This window comes from Rhinatrema bivittatum, chromosome 19 (genome assembly GCF_901001135.1).
Source record: "Rhinatrema bivittatum chromosome 19, aRhiBiv1.1, whole genome shotgun sequence".
In the NCBI taxonomy this organism is placed as follows: Eukaryota; Metazoa; Chordata; class Amphibia; order Gymnophiona; family Rhinatrematidae; genus Rhinatrema; species Rhinatrema bivittatum.
In genome coordinates, this window is record NC_042633.1 from 37,736,080 (window position 1) to 37,759,708 (window position 23,629).

Here is a 23,629-nt window from a genome sequence, read left to right on the forward strand (position 1 = left end):
GGTGGGGGTCCCGGTTAGCGGGGGGATACTGCTGGATATTGCAGGTTTGGGGGCCTGTGAAGGGGTCATCTTGCTGGGCTGTGGTGGGGGTCCCGGTTAGCGGGGGGGATACTGCTGGATATTGCAGGTCTGGGGGCCTGTGAGGGGGTCATCTTGCTGGGCTGTGGTGGGGGTCCCGGTTAGTGGGGGGGATACTGCTGGATATTGCAGGTCTGGTGGCCTGTGAAGGGGTCATCTTGCTGGGCTGTGGTGGGGGTCCCTGTTAGTGGGGGGGATACTGCTGGATATTGCAGGTTTGGTGGCCTGTGAGGGGGTCACCTTGCTGGGCTGTGGTGGGGGTCCCGGTTAGCGGGGGGATACTGCTGGATATTGCAGGTTTGGGGGCCTGTGAGGGGGTCATCTTGCTGGGCTGTGGGTGGGGGTCCCGGTTAGCGGGGGGATACTGCTGGATATTGCAGGTTTGGGGGCCTGTGAGGGGGTCATCTTGCTGGGCTGTGGTGGGGGGTCCCGGTTAGCGGGGGGATACTGCTGGATATTGCAGGTTTGGGGGCCTGTGAGGGGGTCATCTTGCTGGGCTGTGGTGGGGGTCCCGGTTAGCGGGGGGATACTGCTGGATATTGCAGGTTTGGGGGCCTGTGAGGGGGTCATCTTGCTGGGCTGTGGTGGGGGTCCCGGTTAGCGGGGGGATACTGCTGGATATTGCAGGTTTGGGGGCCTGTGAGGGGGTCATCTTGCTGGGCTGTGGTGGGGGTCCCGGTTAGCGGGGGGATACTGCTGGATATTGCAGGTTTGGGGGCCTGTGAGGGGGTCATCTTGCTGGGCTGTGGTGGGGGTCCCGGTTAGCGGGGGGATACTGCTGGATACTGCAGGTTTGGGGGCCTGTGAGGGGGTCATCTTGCTGGGCTGTGGTGGGGGTCCCGGTTAGTGGGGGGGATACTGCTGGATATTGCAGGTTTGGGGGCCTGTGAGGGGGTCATCTTGCTGGGCTGTGGTGGGGGTCCCTGTTAGCGGGGGGGATACTGCTGGATATTGCAGGTTTGGGGGCCTGTGAGGGGGTCATCTTGCTGGGCTGTGGTGGGGGTCCTGGTTAGCGGGGGGATACTGCTGGATATTGCAGGTTTGGGGGCCTGTGAGGGGGTCACCTTGCTGGGCTGTGGTGGGGGTCCCGGTTAGCGGGGGGGATACTGCTGGATATTGCAGGATTGGGGGCCTGTGAGGGGGGTCATCTTGCTGGGCTGTGGTGGGGGTCCCGGTTAGCGGGGGGATACTGCTGGATATTGCAGGTTTGGGGGCCTGTGAGGGGGTCACCTTGCTGGGCTGTGGTGGGGGGCCCGGTTAGCGGGGGGATACTGCGGGGTATTGCAGGTTTGGGGGCCTGTGAGGGGGTCACCTTGCTGGGCTCTGGTGGGGGTCCCGGTTAGCGGGGGGATACTGCTGGATATTGCAGGTTTGGGGGCCTGTGAGGGGGTCACCTTGCTGGGCTGTGGTGGGGGTCCTGGTTAGCGGGGGGATACTGCTGGATATTGCAGGTTTGGGGGCCTGTGAGGGGGTCACCTTGCTGGGCTGTGGTGGGGGTCCCGGTTAGCGGGGGGATACTGCTGGATATTGCAGGTTTGGGGGCCTGTGAAGGGGTCATCTTGCTGGGCTGTGGTGGGGGTCCCTGTTAGCGGGGGGGGATACTGCTGGATATTGCAGGTTTGGGGGCCTGTGAGGGGGTCATCTTGCTGGGCTGTGGTGGGGGTCCCTGTTAGCGGGGGGGATACTGCTGGATATTGCAGGTTTGGTGGCCTGTGAAGGGTCACCTTGCTGGGCTGTGGTGGGGGTCCCGGTTAGCGGGGGGATACTGCTGGATATTGCAGGTTTGGGGGCCTGTGAAGGGGTCATCTTGCTGGGGCGTGGCAGGTGATTCCTTGGGATGGGGAATCTGTGCTGACCTTGGCTCTGGTGATTTAATTACTAATAAAGCTGCGGCCTTGTTTTAATCCCATTGATGTCTGGAGAGTATTATCTGTGTGACGGTTTCTGTAAGGAGCCATCAGTCCTGGCTGCCCCTATCCTGCAGGTGCTGTCCCTATCTCCCCGTCCCCAGAGGGCTCACAGCCTGGGGTAAAGGAGGGGGAAGGGACTTGCACAAGGTCACAGGGAGCAGCAGCAGGATCTGAGCCCTGGTTTGTAGCTGCTCTCACCCCTCGGTGACTCCTCCACTCCTCCTTAATGATTTGTTCCCCAGGTATTTTACTCTGATTGAGGTCCCTGTACAAACAAACAGCCATGAGCAGGCAGGGTCCTGGGCTAATCTCAGATGGGTATCTTTAGGGACATTTTCAGCCCCAAATTAATCATCTAAATCTATCCAGTTACATCCACTAACTCCCCCCAGCAAGGAATCCTTCCCTCCCCTCCAACTGATTTTATTTAGGAAGAAAAGCCCCTCTCCCCCTCCTCTGTCCTGCGGCCCTCCCTGCAGACTCTCATTAGGAGGCCATTTCATTACCCCTGGGTAACTGAGACCTCCCAGCCCCTAACTCCTCACCTCCCACCCTCTCAGGTCCTCTCCTCTTGCTGGGCAGTGATTTTTCATTCACAGGTTTAACACAAATCTGGAGCCTCCTTTCCCCCTCTCCCAGAGAGCGCAGCTGATACCCCTGAGCCCCGCGCTCTCACTCCCAGCCTGGCACGGGCCGGATCCTCAGAGGATCATCAAAGGTACAGAACAAAGGCCAGAGAGGGCCAGAGAAGGGGTCAGAGAAGGTGAAGAGATGAGATTTATTCTCTGCATCGTAAAATGAGACTTTTCCTGCCTCATAGTCCAGGAAGATCCCCACAGCCCGGGGGCTCTCACTCAGGGGGAGCGGGGTCTCTGGGGAGGTGAGGGCACGGTATTTCCCTCCACGCCACATCTCAATTGCCCAGTATCCCTCCTCGGGCATTCGTGTGATCCTCCCCTTCCTCCTCACAGAGTCTCTGCAGACCCCCAACTGCCATAACCTCCCACCCCCCACCTCCACCTCCCAGTAATGTCTCCCCGAGGTGAAGCCCTCACGCCCCAGCACAAAGGGAAGAAAAACATCAAATCTCAGTCGATCGACCAGCACGTCCTCTCCTGTGCCTCCATATTTCACAGTTTTCCCCTCGTCAGTCAGGAGGAGCTGGGGATGAGCGGTTTCAGGATCCAGAGTCACATCCACTGCAGAGAGGAGAAACATTAATAAACATGAGCTCACACTTCTGATTGGCTCCTCACACACCCACATCTAACCGTTATTGGCTCCCTACCCATCCCCTGGCCCTCATTGGCTCCTGTCATTGGTTACTTCCTCATCCATTCAGCCTATCAGAAGCTCTGCTCACGGGCAGGTTCTAGCAAGCCTATTGGTCAGTGGCTCTCACTCCTGAGCTGCAGGACATAGGTCTCCAGACTGCCCCTCTCTTCTCCCAGTGTCTTCTTGCTTTCAGCTGAGGGAGGGGCGTTGCCCCCAGATGGGCCTATTTCAGACCGTACGAAAGTGCCCGGGAGAGGGGCACCAGCCCGCTCTCCCACCGAAAGAGACAAAATAACTGTGCCCTGCATCCCGCAGGGAGCACAGAAGAGAAGGCCTGAAGAAACACACGAATGTGATGCAGCTGACAAGGAAGGTACACTCCCTGCGCAGAGGCTAGGGAGAAAGAGTTGCCCCCAGATGGGCCTATTTCAGACCGTACGAAAGTGCCCGGGAGAGGGGCACCAGCCCGCTCTCCCACCGAAAGAGACAAAATAACTGTGCCCTGCATCCCGCAGGGAGCACAGAAGAGAAGGCCTGAAGAAACACACGAATGTGATGCAGCTGACAAGGAAGGTACACTCCCTGCGCAGAGGCTAGGGAGAAAGAGTTGCCCCCAGATGGGCCTATTTCAGACCGTACGAAAGTGCCCGGGAGAGGGGCACAAGCCCGCTCTCCCACCGAAAGAGACAAAGTAACTGTGCCCTGCATCCCGCAGGGAGCACAGAAGAGAAGGCCTGAAGAAAAATCACACGAATGTGATGCAGCTGACAAGGAAGGTACACTCCCTGCGCAGAGGCTAGGGAGAAAGACGAGGGGGGAGGAGGGGTTGCCCCCAGATGGGCCTATTTCAGACCGTACGAAAGTGCCCGGGAGAGGGGCACCAGCCCGCTCTCCCACCGAAAGAGACAAAGTAACTGTGCCCTGCATCCCGCAGGGAGCACAGAAGAGAAGGTCCTGAAGAAAAATCACACGAATGTGATGCAGCTGACAAGGAAGGTACACTCCATGCGCAGAGGCTAGGGAGAAAGACGAGGGGGGAGGAGGGGTTGCCCCCAGATGGGCCTATTTCAGACCGTACGAAAGTGCCCGGGAGAGGGGCACCAGCCCGCTCTCCCACCGAAAGAGACAAAGTAACTGTGCCCTGCATCCCGCAGGGAGCACAGAAGAGAAGGTCCTGAAGAAAAATCACACGAATATGATGCAGCTGACAAGGAAGGTACACTCCCTGCGCAGAGGCTAGGGAGAAAGAGTTGCCCCCAGATGGGCCTATTTCAGACCGTACGAAAGTGCCCGGGAGAGGGGCACCAGCCCGCTCTCCCACCGAAAGAGACAAAGTAACTGTGCCCTGCATCCCGCAGGGAGCACAGAAGAGAAGGCCTGAAGAAAAATCACACGAATGTGATGCAGCTGACAAGGAGGGTACACTCCCTGCGCAGAGGCTAGGGAGAAAGAGTTGCCCCCAGATGGGCCTATTTCAGACCGTACGAAAGTGCCCGGGAGAGGGGCACCAGCCCGCTCTCCCACCGAAAGAGACAAAGTAACTGTGCCCTGCATCCCGCAGGGAGCACAGAAGAGAAGGCCTGAAGAAAAATCACACGAATGTGATGCAGCTGACAAGGAGGGTACACTCCCTGCGCAGAGGCTAGGGAGAAAGAGTTGCCCCCAGATGGGCCTATTTCAGACCGTACGAAAGTGCCCGGGAGAGGGGCACCAGCCCGCTCTCCCACCGAAAGAGACAAAGTAACTGTGCCCTGCATCCCGCAGGGAGCACAGAAGAGAAGGCCTGAAGAAAAATCACACGAATGTGATGCAGCTGACAAGGAAGGTACACTCCCTGCGCAGAGGCTAGGGAGAAAGAGTTGCCCCCAGATGGGGAAGCTGATGCCCTCCATACTACAAATCCCAGCATGCACCATGATAAAGCCAGGACTGAATCAGACTGTTCACTAGGACATGGAGGCAGGTGACAGTGGCACAGGGCAGTAGCAGTGATGAGGGTCACAGGCCCTGCCCTGCCTGTCCTGTGACCCCTGCACTCTCTCTATACCTGGGCACTTCCTGATGAAGGCAGAACGGCTTCTTTCAGGGACAACGGAGGCCATGGGGAAAGCAAAACTGTAGGCCCCCAGGGTCCCGGTGCTGCTGCTGGTGCTGGAGGGTTTCAGCAGGGAGTGAGAGGCACTGCTAAGGTGTGAGAGAGAGAGCAGGGGTGGGAGAGGGATGTGTGTGAGGGGAGGGGGCAGGGGAAATGAGTGAGCAAAAGACAGAGGGGAGGAGGCAGGAACAAAGTGTGTGGGAGAGAGAGAGATTTAAGTGTCCAGCGGTGAGGTGTGTGTGAGGAAAGGGGGAGCGAGTCTCTGGAAAAGAGAATAAGTGAGCAGCAGGGGGTAAAGGGAAGTGGGTGTGAGTGAGGAGGGACAGTGAGGGGAGTGAGGGAAGGATGGGTATGGAGGAGAGATATAAGTGAGGGGGGATGTGTTACGTTTCCTAGCGAGTAGATAGGTGAAGGATGGGTATGGAGGAGAGATATAAGTAAGGGTGGATGTGTTATGTTTCCTAGCGAGTAGACAGGTGAAGGATGGGTATGGAGGAGAGATATAAGTGAGGGGGGATGTGTTACGTTTCCTAGCGAGTAGACAGGTGAAGGATGGGTATGGAGGAGAGATATAAGTGAGGGGGGATGTGTTACGTTTCCTAGCGAGGAGACAGGTGAAGGATGGGTATGGAGGAGAGATATAAGTGAGGGGGGATGTGTTACGTTTCCTAGCGAGTAGACAGGTGAAGGATGGGTATGGAGGAGAGATATAAGTGAGGGGGGATGTGTTACGTTTCCCAGCGAGTAGACAGGTGAAGGATGGGTATGGAGGAGAGATAAAAGTGAGGGGGGATGTGTTAGTGTTTCCTAGCGAGTAGACAGGTGAAGGATGGGTATGGAGGAGAGATATAAGTGAGGGGGGATGTGTTACGTTTCCCAGCGAGTAGACAGGTGAAGGATGGGTATGGAGGAGAGATATAAGTGAGAGGGGATGTGTTACGTTTCCTAGCGAGTAGACAGGTGAAGGATGGGTATGGAGGAGAGATATAAGTGAGAGGGGGATGTGTTACGTTTCCTAGCGAGTAGACAGGTGAAGGATGGGTATGGAGGAGAGATATAAGTGAGAGGGGGATGTGTTACGTTTCCTAGCGAGTAGACAGGTGAAGGATGGGTATGGAGGAGAGATATAAGTGAGGGGGGATGTGTTACGTTTCCTAGCGAGTAGACAGGTGAAGGATGGGTATGGAGGAGAGATATAAGTGAGGGGGGATGTGTTACGTTTCCTAGCGAGTAGAGAGGTGAAGGGTGGGTATGGAGGAGAGATATAAGTGAGGGGGGATGTGTTACGTTTCCTAGCGAGTAGACAGGTGAAGGATGGGTATGGAGGAGAGATATAAGTGAGGGGGGATGTGTTACGTTTCCTAGCGAGTAGACAGGTGAAGGATGGGTATGGAGGAGAGATATAAGTGAGGGGGGATGTGTTACGTTTCCCAGCGAGTAGACAGGTGAAGGATGGGTATGGAGGAGAGATATAAGTGAGGGGGGATGTGTTACGTTTCCTAGCGAGTAGACAGGTGAAGGATGGGTATGGAGGAGAGATATAAGTGAGGGGGGGATGTGTTACGTTTCCTAGCGAGTAGAGAGGTGAAGGGTGGGTATGGAGGAGAGATATAAGTGAGGGGGGATGTGTTACGTTTCCTAGCGAGTAGACAGGTGAAGGATGGGTATGGAGGAGAGATATAAGTGAGGGGGGATGTGTTATGTTTCCTAGCGAGTAGACAGGTGAAGGATGGGTATGGAGGAGAGATATAAGTGAGGGGGGATGTGTTACGTTTCCTAGCGAGTAGACAGGTGAAGGATGGGTATGGAGGAGAGATATAAGTGAGGGAGGGATGTGTTACGTTTCCTAGCGAGTAGACAGGTGAAGGATGGGTATGGAGGAGAGATATAAGTGAGGGGGGATGTGTTACGTTTCCTAGCGAGTAGACAGGTGAAGGATGGGTATGGAGGAGAGATATAAGTGAGAGGGGGATGTGTTACGTTTCCTGGTGAGTAGACAGGTGAAGGATGGGTATGGAGGAGAGATATAAGTGAGGGGGGATGTGTTACGTTTCCTAGCGAGTAGACAGGTGAAGGATGGGTATGGAGGAGAGATATAAGTGAGGGGGGATGTGTTACGTTTCCTAGCGAGTAGACAGGTGAAGGATGGGTATGGAGGAGAGATATAAGTGAGGGGGGATGTGTTACGTTTCCTAGCGAGTAGACAGGTGAAGGATGGGTATGGAGGAGAGATATAAGTGAGAGGGGGATGTGTTACGTTTCCTGGTGAGTAGACAGGTGAAGGATGGGTATGGAGGAGAGATATAAGTGAGGGGGGATGTGTTACGTTTCCTAGCGAGTAGACAGGTGAAGGATGGGTATGGAGGAGAGATATAAGTGAGGGGGGATGTGTTACGTTTCCTAGCGAGTAGACAGGTGAAGGATGGGTATGGAGGAGAGATATAAGTGAGGGGGGATGTGTTACGTTTCCCAGCGAGTAGACAGGTGAAGGATGGGTATGGAGGAGAGATATAAGTGAGAGGGGGATGTGTTACGTTTCCTAGCGAGTAGACAGGTGAAGGATGGGTATGGAGGAGAGATATAAGTGAGGGGGGATGTGTTACGTTTCCTAGCGAGTAGACAGGTGAAGGATGGGTATGGAGGAGAGATATAAGTGAGGGGGGATGTGTTACGTTTCCTAGCGAGGAAACAGGTGAAGGATGGGTATGGAGGAGAGATATAAGTGAGGGGGGATGTGTTACGTTTCCTAGCGAGTAGACAGGTGAAGGATGGGTATGGAGGAGAGATATAAGTGAGGGGGATGTGTTACGTTTCCTAGCGAGTAGACAGGTGAAGGATGGGTATGGAGGAGAGATATAAGTGAGAGGGGGGATGTGTTATGTTTCCCAGCGAGTAGACAGGTGAAGGATGGGTATGGAGGAGAGATATAAGTGAGAGGGGGGATGTGTTACGTTTCCCAGCGAGTAGACAGGTGAAGGATGGGTATGGAGGAGAGATATAAGTGAGAGGGGGGATGTGTTACGTTTCCCAGCGAGTAGACAGGTGAAGGATGGGTATGGAGGAGAGATATAAGTGAGAGGGGGGATGTGTTACGTTTCCTAGCGAGTAGACAGGTGAAGGATGGGTATGGAGGAGAGATATAAGTGAGGGGGGATGTGTTACATTTCCTAGCGAGGAGACAGGTGAAGGATGGGTATGGAGGAGAGATATAAGTGAGGGGGGATGTGTTACGTTTCCTAGCGAGTAGACAGGTGAAGGATGGGTATGGAGGAGAGATATAAGTGAGAGGGGGATGTGTTACGTTTCCCAGCGAGTAGACAGGTGAAGGATGGGTATGGAGGAGAGATATAAGTGAGAGGGGGGATGTGTTACGTTTCCCAGCGAGTAGACAGGTGAAGGATGGGTATGGAGGAGAGATATAAGTGAGAGGGGGATGTGTTACGTTTCCTAGCGAGTAGACAGGTGAAGGATGGGTATGGAGGAGAGATATAAGTGAGAGGGGGATGTGTTACGTTTCCTAGCGAGTAGACAGGTGAAGGATGGGTATGGAGGAGAGATATAAGTGAGGGGGGATGTGTTACGTTTCCTAGCGAGTAGACAGGTGAAGGATGGGTATGGAGGAGAGATATAAGTGAGGGGGGGGATGTGTTACGTTTCCTAGCGAGTAGACAGGTGAAGGATGGGTATGGAGGAGAGATATAAGTGAGGGGGGATGTGTTATGTTTCCTAGCGAGTAGACAGGTGAAGGATGGGTATGGAGGAGAGATATAAGTGAGAGAGGATGTGTTACGTTTCCTAGCGAGTAGACAGGTGAAGGATGGATATGGAGGAGAGATATAAGTGAGGGGGATGTGTTACGTTTCCCAGTGAATAGACAGGTGAAGGATGGGTATGGAGGAGAGATATAAGTGAGGGGGGATGTGTTATGTTTCCTAGCGAGTAGACAGGTGAAGGATGGGTATGGAGGAGAGATATAAGTGAGAGGGGGGGATGTTACGTTTCCCAGCGAGTAGACAGGTGAAGGATGGGTATGGAGGAGAGATATAAGTGAGGGGGATGTGTTACGTTTCCTAGCGAGTAGACAGAAGGACTCGGGTGATGCTCCCCTGCCAGCAGATGCAGATATCTGCATAGATGCTCTCATACAAGGTGCTTTATGCCTTTCCTCCGTGGTCCTTGCTGGCCAGGATAGTTTGCAGGATTGAAGGCCACAGGGGGTTGGTACTTCTAGTGGCACCAGACTGGCCCACGCAGCCGTGGTTTGAAGATCTGTGGAGACTCCTGGTGGAGATGCCCGTTAGTCTTCCAACGCAGGTGGATCTGTTGTGGCAGGGACCAGTTCTTCACGAGGATCCGACTCTGTTCTGTGCTGCGGTTTGGCCCTGGAGAGGGTTTTCCTGCTGAAGCGAGGATATTCTTCTGTGGTGATTGCCACCTTACTCCACGCTCGCACGTTCTCTACTTCCTGAGCCTGTGTGCGGGTTTGAGGCCTGGTGTGAGGATCTCTGTATCCTTCCTCATTCAGTTAGGATCCTACTCATTCTGGAATTCTTGCAGGATGGGTTAAATAGAAACATAGAAATGACGGCAGAAGACGACCAATCGGTCCATCCAGTCTGCCCAGCAAGCTTCACACTTCTTTTTTCTCATACTTATCTGTTTCTCTTGGCTCTTAGTAACCTTAGGTTCTATTTCCCTTTCACCCCCACTATTAATATAGAGAGCAGTGATGGAGCTGCTTCCAAGTGAAATATTAAGTTTGATTAGTTGGGTAAGCGGCAGCATAGCTCTCTGCCGTTGAAGCAGAGAGCAATGCTGGATATGCATGAAGTATTAGTTTTTCTTCTCCCCTGCCGTTGAAGCAGGGAGCTATGCTGGATATGCACTGAAAGTGAAGCATGCCTTGAAAGTCACATTAACTATCATCAATTATTGAAAAGCCTAATAATTGGTAATTGAATAAGCCTAATAATGTAGAGATTACTTACCTGATAATCTCCTTTTCCTTGGTGTATCCAGATGGACTCAAGACAAGTGGGTACAGTGTGCTCGTGCTAGCAGTTGGAGACGGATCTGACGTCAGCACGGGTACATATACCCCCACAGGAAGTGAAGCAATTCAGTAATCTTCCTTGCAAAAGCTGTATGAGCTATGTAAGTGTAGCTGACCGATCAATTAAAGAAACAGGAGTACCCTGACAGATTGATAGTAGCTGGAGACCACCAGTGTTCTTCAACCGGAAGGCGTCGACACCCAGCAGGGTGGAGGCCCTATATAAGCAAAAACATGGCTTACCATGAATCGGCGAATCACCATGAATACCGGCAGCCGGGCGGGATGGTGAGTCCATCTGCATACACTAAGGAAAAGGAGATTATCAGGTAAGTAATCTCTACATTTCCTGTCGTGTAGCAGATGGACTCAAGACGAGTGGTATGCTCAAAAGCTACTGGGCGGGAGGCTGCCCGAGGTCCATGTAGGATTGCCCTCGCAAACGCTGTGTCCTCCCTGGCCTGAACGTCCAGACGGTAGAATCTGGAGAAGGTATGGAGGGAGGACCACGTCGCTGCCTTGCATATCTCTGCAGGCGACAGCATCCCGGTTTCTGCCCAAGAGGCCGCCTGCGCTCTGGTAGAATGAGCCTTGACCTGTAGTGGAGGTGGCTTTCCTGCCTCTATGTAGGCTGCCTTGATGACTTCTTTGATCCAGCGGGCAATGGTCGGCCATGAGGCCGCTTCCCCTTGTTTGTTCCCGCTGTGAAGGACGAACAGGTGGTCAGTCTTTCGTACTGGTTCTGACATGTCCAGGTATCTGGGCAGTAATCTGCCAATGTCGAGATGACGTAGTAGTCGACCTTCTTCCGACTTCTGCAAACCATTCGTAGTGGGCAAGGATATGGTTTGATTGAGGTGAAATTGTGAGATGACCTTCGGCAAGAAGGAAGGAACTGTGTGAAGATGGATAGCCTTTGGAGTGATTCTGAGAAACGGATCACGGCAGGACAGTGCTTGTAGCTCTGAGATGCGACAGGCTGAACAGACCGCCAGTAAGAACACCATCTTCAAGGTCAACAAACGAAGGGACAGACCTCTCAGGGGCCTGAAGGTGGATCCCGCTAGAAAATCCAACACTAGGTTGAGGTTCCACAGAGGCACCGGCCACTTCAGTGGCGGGCAAATGTGCTTGACTCCTTTCAGGAAGCGTGACACATCAGCGTGTGTGGCAATGGTGTTGCCGTCCCTCCGGGGACCATAGCAAGATAGCGCCACTACCTGTACCTTGATCAGAAAGACCCTTCTGAAGCCCATCTTGTAGGAAGTCCAAAATGATAGGTATCTTAGCGGCATGTGGATTGGTGCTGTGAGAATCGCACCAAGCTTCAAAACTCTCCAGATCCTTATATATGTAAGCGATGTGGAGAACTTGCGTGCTCGGAGGAGTGTATCGATTACCACCTCTGAGTAACCTCTCTTCTTCAGTTGAGCCCTCTCAATGGCCAAACCGTAAGAGAGAATTGAGCCGGATCCTCGTGGATGATGGGGCCCTGCCGCAGCAGGTCCCGGTAAGGAGGCAGGGGTAATGGGTTCCCTGCCAGCAGTCTTCTCATGTCTGCGTACCAGGGTCTTCTTGGCCAATCCAGGACCACTAGAAGAACTAGGCCTCTGTGCCGCTGAATCTTGTGTAGAATGGCGCCCAGCAGGGGCCACGGAGGAAAGGCATATAGCAGAATCCCTTGAGGCCACGGCTGTACCAGGGTGTCGATCCCCTGGGATAAAGGATCCCACCGGCGACTGAAATATCTGGGAACTTGGGCGTTGGACCAGTCTGCTAGTAGGTCCATGCCCGGCGTCCCCCACTGGTCTACGATCAGCTGGAAAGCCTTGGGCGACAGCTGCCATTCTCCCGGGTTCAGGCTTTCTCTGCTGAGGAAGTCTGCCTTGGCGTTGTCCATCCCTGCGATGTGGATGGCGGAGATATCTTGGAGATTTGCTTCTGCCCAAATCATCAGTGGAGTGATCTCCAAGGATACCTGTTGACTCCTGGTTCCACCCTGTCGGTTGATGTATGCCACCGTGGTGGCGTTGTCCGACATCACTCTGACCGCTCTGTTGTGGAGTCTGTGAGAAAAGTGCAGGCATGCGAGCCTGACTGCCCTTGCTTCCAGTCGGTTGATGTTCCACCCCGACTCTATTCTGCTCCACCGCCCCTGGGCGGTGAGCTCTTCGCAGTGTGCTCCCCAGCCATTCAGACTGGCATTTGTGATGAGCAGGGTCCAGGTTGGGGAGGACATTCTCGAGCCCCGGCTCAAGTGGCCGGGCTGCAACCACCATCGTAGCAGAATCCAGACCCTGGCTGGTAGAGGCAGGTGGACGGCGTAGTTCTGCAATCGTGGGCTCCACTGGGATAGGAGGGCGTGTTGCAAAGGTCTCATATGAGCCCACGCCCATGGGACCACTTCCAGAGTGGATGCCATGAGGCCGAGGACTTGCAGGTAATCCCGAGCTGTGGGCCGGAAGGTGCGCAGCAGGACCTGCAGACAATTCTGAAGCTTTGATATCCTCTTGGAGGTCAAGCTGACCGTGTCCGCCTGGGTATCAAATAGGGCTCCGAGATATTCCAGCGACTGTGACGGCTGTAGGGACCTCTTGCTTAAGTTGACTACCCAACCCAGGCTTTCCAGGAAGGCTATAACCCTGCCGGTTGCCCGGCGGCTCTCCTCCTGCGACTTTGCTCTGATCAGCCAATCGTCCAGATAGGGATGGACGAGAATTCCTTCCTTCCTGAGAGCTGCTGCCACTACTACGATTACCTTGGTAAAGATCCGTGGCGCAGTGGCCAACGCGAAGGGTAGGGCTCGGAACTGGAAGTGCTGATTGAGGACTTTAAAGCGTAAATAGCGCTGGTGGTCCTGATGAATCGGGATATGTAGATAGGCTTCCGACAGATCCAGGGAGGTGAGAAACTCCCCTGGTCGTACTGCATTCTTGACGGATCGCAGAGTTTCCATGCGAAAGCTGGGGACCCGGAGGTGTCGGTTGACGGACTTCAGGTCCAGGACTGGCCAGAAAGTGCCCCCTTTCTTGGGCACTATGAAATAAATGGAATAATGCCCAGAACTTGTTTCCCCTCCAGGGACTGGGACTATGGCTCTTACAGCCAGGAGCCTCCGTAAGGTCTCTTCCAATGCCGTCTGCTTGAGAGGGGAGCAGGGAGATTCCACAAACTTGGCTGGCGGAAGCCGAATAAAATCCAGGTAATATCCTGCTCGGATGATGGTAAGGACCCACTGATCCGAGGTGATCTCGACCCACCTGTGGTAGAAGAGGGTTAGCCTGCCCCCTATGGCCGCTACCCCCGGATGGGTCGGCTGATTGTCATTGCGGCGTCCGGCCGGGGCCAGAACCCGGGCCGGGTCTCTCTTGTGCTTAGCCCGAAAGGGCTGATTCCTGGCTGGAGGACGGGGTGCTTGGTAGCGGGTCCTGTAAGGGTGGAAGCGCTGAGAGCTGCCACCTCTAGGTGGCCTTGAAAAGGTGCGCTGGCTCCTCCTAGACCTGTCTTCTGGGAGACGGGGTAATGGAGAGGTACCCCATGTCCTAGCCAATTGTTCGAGGTCACTGCCGAACAGTAGGGAACCGTTAAAGGGCATTCTCGTGAGGCGGGTCTTGGGAGGAAGCGTCGGCCGCCCAATTGCATAGCCATAGCTGCCTCCGGGCCGCCACCGAGGAAGACACTCCTTTGGCAGCCGTACGGACGAGTTCGGAGGCTGCGTCAGTGAGATATGCGAGAGCGGACTCCATGTCTTCCCCAGCGGTATTAGTTCGGGCCTGTGACAAACAGGAACGTGTAACCACGGTGCAGCAAGTCGCAATTCGCAAGGACATAGCTGCCACCTCAAAAGCCTGCTTCAAAATGGTGTCCATGCGTCGGTCATGGGCATCCTTGAGGGCCGCTCGCCCCTCAACCAGAATGGTGGTGCGCTTCACAATGGCGCTAACGATGGCGTGTACTTTGGGGCAAGCCAGAAGCTCCTTAGATGTCGGGTCCAGAGGGTATATGCCCGACAGGGCCCGACCCCCTTGGAAAGAGGCCTCTGGCGCTTTCCACTGTAATTCAATCAGCTGCTGTGCTGCCTGTAAGAGAGGAAAATGGTGGGCCGTCTGGCACAGACCCTCCAGAAGAGGGTTCATCTTCGGGTCCCCCTGGGCACTTTGGGCCGGAATGGCCAGTTCTGAAAGGCATTGTGACACCAAGCCTTGAAGATCTTCCTTTTGAAAGAAGCGTCTCATGGTCCGATATGGAGCTGTCCCCGAGGGAAGTTCACCTTCCTCGGGGAATTCTTCTCCCTCCCCAGAACAAGCTGGATCCCCAAGGCCGGGGCTGCTGGGCGGGGAGTGGCGGAGCCGAGGTTTCGAGGGTCCAGGGCCCGGGTCCACCGGAACGGAAGGACCCACTGGAGGGGCAGACTGCATCTGAACAAAGGTGTGAAGTCCCTGGAAGAACTCCACCCAGGAAAAGGAGGCCAGATCTGGACGTAGGGGCACCAGGCCTTTCGACGTCCCTGGTTGCTCGCCGCTGCTTGCCAAGTCTGGAGTGTTCCTCGAGGAACCGCCGGGCTGGGACCTGCTCTGGCCCGGTGCTCCCATGGCATCCTCACATTGGGCACATAGGGAGTCCTCGCTCTGGGTGGCTTTGAGGTTACATGCCAAGCAGAGACTTAGAGTTTGCATGTCCGAGCCCGGAGGAGCCGGCTCCGTGGATGCCTGCTGCTCCATGTCTGCCGTTATTACCACCCAACCGGACTATGCGCCTATGAGCGGGCGTCTTATAAACATGCGCCTATGTGCGGGCATCTTAGAAACGTGCGCCTATGAGCGGGCGTCTTATAAACATGCGCCTATGAGCGGGCGCCTAAGCAATGTGCGCCTATGTACGGGCGCCTAAGCAATGTGCGCCCCCGAGCGGGTGTCTTATAAACATGCGCCTAGGAGTGGGCGTCTTAGAAACATGCGCCTATGAGCGGGCGCCTAAGCAATGTGCGCCCCTAAGCGGGCATCTTAGAAACGTGCGCCTAAGCAATATGCGCCTATGCAGTGTGTGCCTATGAGCAGGCGTCTTAGAAACGTGCGCCTAAGCAATATGCGCCTAAGCAGCAATGTGCGCCTAAGCAATGTGCACCTATGAGAAAAGCGTACGGCAGCGGGAGCAACGGGCGCTTATCACAGTATGCGAATACCAAGAAACATGGCCATTTCTTCGGCGTGCTGCCTCGCAAGCAGGCCCAGCTAGTCCACATTTCCTCGGAGACCACAGTAAAGATGTGCACCTTACCTTGTCTTCAGCGCTTCCCGCCTGGAACCCGGGCGGTCTCCGGCTGCGGAGGTACCTTCACTGCCGCTCTAGGAAGTGCACCCGCTGCCTCTAGGCCGCGCCCGAGCCCTTCTCGCTCGGGGGCCAAGTCCACGCCAGGACCGAGGCTGCCTCTATGCCGCGCCCGAGCCCTCCTCGCTCGGGGGCTAGGTCCCTGCTGCGACCCGGCCACCGGACCGAGGCTCTCACCTCCGAGGGACCACGGAAGTCAGCTCGGGAAACTCCACTGGGGGGAGGAACCGAATGGTATCCCGCAGGAGTGCGGAGCTTGTCTTCAGCAAGTTGAGATTTTTTTTTTGTAGAAGTTTAGAATTTGGAAACACGCTCAGCGAGCGTGAGGTAGCTCCAAACTGCTTTGGAGACGGAAATTACTGAGTTGCTTCACTTTCTGTGGGGGGTATATGTACCCGTGCTGACATCAGATCCGTCTCCAACTGCTAGCACGAGCACACTATACCCACTTGTCTTGAGTCCATCTGCTACATGACAGGAAATTGGTAATACCTATAGCCCATGAACCCATCCCAGTTTTTTTTGGGTTTTTTTTTTGTTTGTTTGTTTTTCTTTTTTTTTAATTGGGAGATAGTAGCCCTCCATCCTTCCGCTCCGTGAAGGTGGAACACCAACCACTGGCCACTGGCATCCCGCTCCGTGAATGCCTCTGTGGCTACTGCCGCTCCGTGCAGTGTTTTGTTGCCTGCTCTTTATATGCGTCCTCTAGACCTGATGGATACACAGTGTTTATCCCACGCCCCTTTGAAGTGCTTCACAGTTTTGGACTTCACCACTTCCTCCCGAAGGGCATTCCAGGCATCCACCACTCTCTCCGTGAAGAAATACTTCCTGACATTGGTTCTTAGTCTTCTTGGAGCCTCAGCTCGTGACCTCTGGTTCTGCTGATTTTTTTCTGACAGAAAAGTTTTCTCTTTGTCTTTGTATCGTTAAAGTTTTTCAAGTATCTGAAAGTCTGAATCATATCACCCCTGCTCCTCCTTTCCTCTAGGGTGTACATATTTAGATTCTTCAATCTCTCCTCGTACAACATCCAATGAAGACCCTCCACCTTTCTGGTCGCCCTTCTCTGGACCGCCTCCATCTTGTCTTTGTCTCTTTGTAGATACGGTCTCCAGAACTGAACACAGTACTCCAGGTGAGGCCTCACCAAGGACCTGTACAAGGGGATAATCACTTCCCTTTTCTTACTCGATATTCCTCTCTCTATGCAGCCCAGCATTCTTCTGGCTTTTGCTATTGCCTTGTCACATTGTTTCGCAGACTTCATATCATTAGACACTATAACCCCAAGGTCTCTCTCCTGCTCCGTGCAGATCAGCCTCCCCCCCCCCCCCCATCCCCATCGAATACAGTTCATTCGGGTTTCCACTCCCCATATGCATGACTCTGCACTTCTTGGCATTCAATCTCAGCTGCCATATCTTTGACCACTCTTCCAGCTTCCTTAAATCCCGTCTCATTCTCTCCACTCCTTCCAGCGTGTCCACTCTGTTGCAGATCTTAGTGTCGTCCGCAAAAAGACAAACCTTACCTTCTATCCTGTCTGCAATGTCGCTCACAAAGATATTGAACGGTGTTAGTGACAGCTGCTTCTGGCGGCTCCTTTGCTGCAACCACCACCATAGCTGGGTCCGCACTCTGGCTGGTAGAGGTAGATGTACGGAGTAATTCCGGAAGCATAGGCTCCAGTGAGAGAGAAGAGAACGTTGTAGTGGTCTCATATGGGCCCGCGCCCAGGATACCACTTCCATGGTGGATGCCATGAGACTGAGAACCTGCAGATAATCCCAAGCTATGGGCCGGCTGGCTCCCATCAAGGACCGTAGACGCGTCTGAAGTTTTAATCTTCTCTTGGTGGTGAGACTGACTTTGTCTGCCTGGGTGTCGAACTGGACTCCCAGGTATTTCAGTGATTGGGAAGGCTGTAGGCAACTCTTGTTTAGGTTGAGTACCCATCCCAGGCTTTCCAGAAGGGCGATCACTCTGTTGGTTGCCCGATGGCTCTCTTCTCAGGATTTCGCCCTGATCAGCCAATCGTCTAGATAGGGATGGACAAGGATTCCTTCCCGTCTGAGCGCCGCTGCTACCACTATGATCACCTTGGTGAAGGTCCACGGCGCTGTGGCTAACCCGAAGGGCAAAGCCCGGAATTGGAAGTGTCGTCCCAGAACCTTGAAGCGGAGGTAATGCTGATGATCCTGATGGATCGGGATATGCAGGTAGGCTTCTGACAAGTCTAAGGCCATGAGGAACTCCTCTGGCTGTACTGCGGTCTTGACTGAGCGCAGAGTTTCCATGCGAAACCTCGGGACCCTTAAGTATCGGTTGACTGGCTTGGGATCTAATACGGGCCGGAAAGTGCCCTCTTTCTTGGGTACCATGAAATAAATGGAATAGTGCCCAGAATCCATTTCCCATGCAGGTACTAGGATTATGGCTTTCAAGGACAGGAGCCTCGCCAGGGTAACTTCTAATGCCGCCTACTTGTGGATTGGACACGGAGACTCCACAAACCTGTCTGGAGGGGTGTGATGGAAGTCCAGATAATAGCCCTCTCGGATGATGGCGAGGACCCACTGGTCCGACGTAATCTCGACCCATCTGGGGTAGAAGAGGGTTAACCTGCCCCCTATGGCTCCGTCCCGCGGATGGATCGGCGGATTCTCATTGGGAGACACAGCCGGGACCTGAACCCGAGCCGGCTCCCCTCTTGCGCTGCTTGGTCCGAAAGGACTGGTTCCTGGCCTGAGGATGAGGTGCCTGGTAGCGACTCCTATAGGGAGTGAAGCGTTGGGAGCTTCTACCTCTGGAGGGCCTCGGAAAGATGCGCTGGTTCCTCTTGGACCTGTCTTCCGGCAGTCGAGGTACTGGAGAGGCGCCCCATGTGCTGGCCAGTTTAACTAGGTCGCTGCCGAACAGGAAAGAACCCCTAAAGGGCATTCTAGTGAGACGTGTCTTAGAAAGAACATCAGCTGCCCAATTCCGTATCCAGAGCTGCCTCCTGGCTGCTACTGAGGATGAGACCCCTTTGGCTGTTGTACGGACTAGGTCGGAGGCGGCATCCGTAAGGAACGAGAGGGCGGACTCCATGTCCTCTGCCGGAGCATTGTTCCGGACCTGTGACAAACAGGATCGCGTCACCACTGTGCAGCAGGTTGCGATTCGCAGAGACAGAGCTGCTACCTCAAAGGTTTGTTTCAGGATGGCGTCCAGGCGTCTGTCATGAGGCTCCTTGAGGGCCACCCCCCCCTCCACTGGAATGGTAGTGCGCTTGACCACAGCGCTAACCAAGGCGTCCACCTTAGGGCACGCCAGCATATCCTTGATTTCCGGGTCCAGGGGGTACACGCCGGACAGGGCCCGACCCCCTTTGAACGAGGCCTCCGGCGCATTCCACTCCAAATCTATCAGCTGTTGCGCCGCTTGCAGGAAGGGGAAATGGCGGGCTGTGGGACGAAGACCCTCCAGCAGGGGGTTCTGCGTAGATGCTTCCATGGTGCTGGGGCCTGGAATAGCCAACTCCGTCAGGCACTGAGAGACCAGGTCGGAGAGATCGTCCTTGGGAAAGAACCGCCTCATAGTTCGATATGGCTCAATCCCCGAGGGAAGTTCCCCCTCCTCGGGGGGTTCGGACTCGTCCTCCGAGATATCAGGGTCCGCATGAGCCGGAATGCCCGGAGGCGGGTGCCCGCGATAAGGGCGAGAGGGTCCGGGGGCAGGGTCAGCCGGAGCAGCAGCAGGGCCTGGATGGGAAGCAGACTGCATCTGTACAAAGGCGTGGATCCCCTTAAATAAATCCACCCAGGAAATGGAAGCGGTCTCCAGCCGTCGGGGTACCAGGCCCCCCGGGATTCCTGGCTGTTCGAGACGGCCCGCTAGGTCCGGGGTGGCCCCTGGGGAACTGTCGGTAAACATCGGTTGAGACTGGTCCTGGCCCGAGGCTCGCACGGCCTATTCACATTGGGCACAAAGGGAGTCTGGCTCCTCGCTCTGCGTGGCTCTAAGCTGGAACGCTGAGCACAGGCCAAGAGCTTTCACCCAGGAATCAGGAGATGTCGCCTCTGGAGACGCTGGGGCGTTTAAGTGTTCCATCGCGTCTTGCGAATGCAGGGCGCTGGCGCTTATGCTGTCAGCGAAATGCGCTCAATAATAATATGAGCCCAGGAACAATATGCGCTCAATAATATGCGTTCAGCAATATGTGCTCAATAATAAACAATATGCGCTCAATAATATGCATACAGCCATATGCGCTCAATAATAAACAATATGCGCTCAATAATATGCGTTCAGCAATATGCGCTCAATAATAAACAATATGCGCTCAATAATATGCATACAGCCATATGCGCTCAATAATAAACAATATGCGCTCAATAATATGCGTTCAGCAATATGCGCTCAATAATAAACAATATGCGCTCAATAATATGCATACAGCCATATGCGCTCAATAATAAACAATATGCGCTCAATAATATGCGTTCAGCAATATGCGCTCAATAATAAACAATATGCGCTCAATAATAAACAATATGCGCTCAATAATATGCATACAGCCATATGCGCTCAATAATAAACAATATGCGCTCAATAATATGCGTTCAGCAATATGCGCTCAATAATAAACAATATGCGCTCAATAATATGCATACAGCCATATGCGCTCAATAATAAACAATATGCGCTCAATAATATGCGTTCAGCAATATGCGCTCAATAATAAACAATATGCGCTCAATAATATGCATACAGCCATATGCGCTCAATAATAAACAATATGCGCTCAATAATATGCGTTCAGCAATATGCGCTCAATAATAAACAATATGCGCTCAATAATATGCATACAGCCATATGCGCTCAATAATAAACAATATGCGCTCAATAATATGCGTTCAGCAATATGCGCTCAATAATAAACAATATGCGCTCAATAATATGCATACAGCCATATGCGCTCAATAATAAACAATATGCGCTCAATAATATGCGTTCAGCAATATGCGCTCAATAATAAACAATATGCGCTCAATAATATGCATACAGCCATATGCGCTCAATAATAAACAATATGCGCTCAATATGCGTTCAGCAATATGCGCTCAATAATAAACAATATGCGCTCAATAATATGCATACAGCCATATGCGCTCAATAATAAACAATATGCGCTCAATAATATGCGTTCAGCAATATGCGCTCAATAATAAACAATATGCGCTCAATAATATGCATACAGCCATATGCGCTCAATAATAAACAATATGCGCTCAATGATATGCGTTCAGCAATATGCGCTCAATAATAAACAATATGCGCTCAATGATATGCATACAGCCATATGCGCTCAATAATAAACAATATGCGCTCAATGATATGCGTTCAGCAATATGCGCTCAATAATAAACAATATGCGCTCAATGATATGCATTCAGCAATATGCGCTCAATAATAAACAATATGCGCTCAATAATATGCGTTCACCAATATGCGCTCAATAATAAACAATATGCGCTCAATAATATGCGCTCAATAATATGCGTACAGCAATATGCGCTCAATAATAAACAATATGCGCTCAATAATATGCGTTCAGCAATATGCGCTCAATAATAAACAATATGCGCTCAATAATATGCGTTCAGCAATATGCGCTCAATAATAAACAATATGCGCTCAATAATATGCGTTCAGCCATATGCGCTCAATAATAAACAATATGCGCTCAATAATATGCGTTCAGCAATATGCGCTCAATAATAAACAATATGCGCTCAATAATATGCGTTCAGCAATATGCGCTCAATAATAAACAATATGCGCTCAATAATATGCATACAGCCATATGCGCTCAATAATAAACAATATGCGCTCAATAATATGCGTTCAGCAATATGCGCTCAATAATAAACAATATGCGCTCAATGATATGCGTTCAGCAATATGCGCTCAATAATAAACAATATGCGCTCAATAATATGCGTACAGCAATATGCGCTCAATAATAAACAATATGCGCTCAATAATATGCGTTCAGCAATATGCGCTCAATGATATGCGTTCAGCAATATGCGCTCAATAATAAACAATATGCGCTCAATAATATGCGTTCAGCAATATGCGCTCAATAATATGCATTCAACAATATGTATGCTGCGTTGTGCGCCTATCCACAGGCGCCTATCCGTGTGCGCCTATCTGTGGGCGCTCAGTACCTGAACAAGGCAGACAAAATGGGACCTCCACGGCATGCCGCCTGCAGGCAACGCCGCCGATCCTCCTACCCCGGAGACCAAAAGTAAGAGATGTACGCCTTACCTGATCCTCGGCGCTTCCCGGCTGTAACCCGTGCGGTCTCCGGCTGCGGGGGGAGAGGGGAAATACCTTCACCGCCGCGCTCGAGGAAGTGCACCCGCTGCCTCTAAGCCGCCGAACTCCTCTCACTCGGGGCTAAGTCCACGCCGGGACCGAGGCACCTCTCAGCCAGGCCCGAGCCCTTCTCGCTCGGGGGCTAGATCCCTGCCGCGAACTGGCCACCGGACCGAGGCTCTTACCTCCAAGGGACCATGGAAATCACCTCGGTAAACTCGACTGGGGGAGGTACCCGAGGGTATCACCGCAGGCGTGCGGGGCTCGTCTTCTGAGAAATTTATAAAGTAGAAAGTAGTATTGGAAAACACGCTCAGCGAGCGTGCAGGCTCTCCAAACTGCTTTGGAGATGGAAATTACTGAGCTGCTTCACTTCCTGTGGGGGTGCTAACATCAGATCCGTCTCCAACTGCTAGCACGAGCACACTATACCCACTTGTTCTGAGTCCATCTGGCTACACGCTAGGAAACAATAGTTACAATAAATTCTCCCTGACCCTGCAGTGTATGATCAGGACACACACACTCTTCTCTATCACAGCAGAGATATATTCTGTCCCTATTCTCTCCTTACCAGAGGGATCTCTCCCTGACCCTGCAGTGTATGATCAGGAAACACACACTCTTCTGTATCACAGCAGAGAAATATTCTGTCCCTATTCTCTCCTTACCAGAGGGATCACTCCCTGACCCTGCAGTGTATGATCAGGACACACACACACTCTTCTCTATCACAGCAGAGAAATATTCTGTCCCTATTCTCTCCTTACCAGAGGGATCACTCCCTGACCCTGCAGTGTATGATCAGGACACACACACTCTTCTGTATCACAGCAGAGAAATATTCTGTCCCTGTTCTCTCCTTACCAGAGGGATCTCTCCCTGACCCTGCAGTGTATGATCAGGACACACACACACTCTTCTCTATCACAGCAGAGAAATATTCTGTCCCTGTTCTCTCCTTACCAGAGGGATCTCTCCCTGACCCTGCAGTGTATGATCAGGACACACACACACTCTTCTGTATCACAGCAGAGAAATATTCTGTCCCTATTCTCTCCTTACCAGAGGGATCACTCCCTGACCCTGCAGTGTATGATCAGGAAACACACACACTCTTCTGTATCACAGCAGAGAAATATTCTGTCCCTGTTCTCTCCTTACCAGAGGGATCTCTCCCTGACCCTGCAGTGTATGATCAGGACACACACACACTCTTCTCTATCACAGCAGAGAAATATTCTGTCCCTATTCTCTCCTTACCAGAGGGATCACTCCCTGACCCTGCAGTGTATGATCAGGAGACACACACACTCTTCTGTATCACAGCAGAGAAATATTCTGTCCCTATTCTCTCCTTACCAGAGGGATCACTCCCTGACCCTGCAGTGTATGATCAGGAAACACACACACTCTTCTGTATCACAGCAGAGAAATATTCTGTCCCTGTTCTCTCCTTACCAGAGGGATCACTCCCTGACCATGCAGTGTATGATCAGGAAACATACACACTCT

General features: G+C 52.9%; 1 protein-coding gene across 1 annotated transcript in view; it reads right to left on the reverse strand.

Moving 5' to 3' along the window:
- Positions 1-1,740: 1,740 nt before the first annotated feature.
- Positions 1,741-23,629, reverse strand: part of LOC115080391 (butyrophilin subfamily 1 member A1-like) — a 58,890-nt gene continuing 37,001 nt past the window's right edge. The window contains exon 11 of the mRNA XM_029584534.1: positions 1,741-3,187. Coding sequence (XP_029440394.1) covers positions 2,661-3,187 — 527 coding nt within the window. The 3' untranslated portion in view covers positions 1,741-2,660. The remainder of the gene's footprint in view (positions 3,188-23,629) is intronic.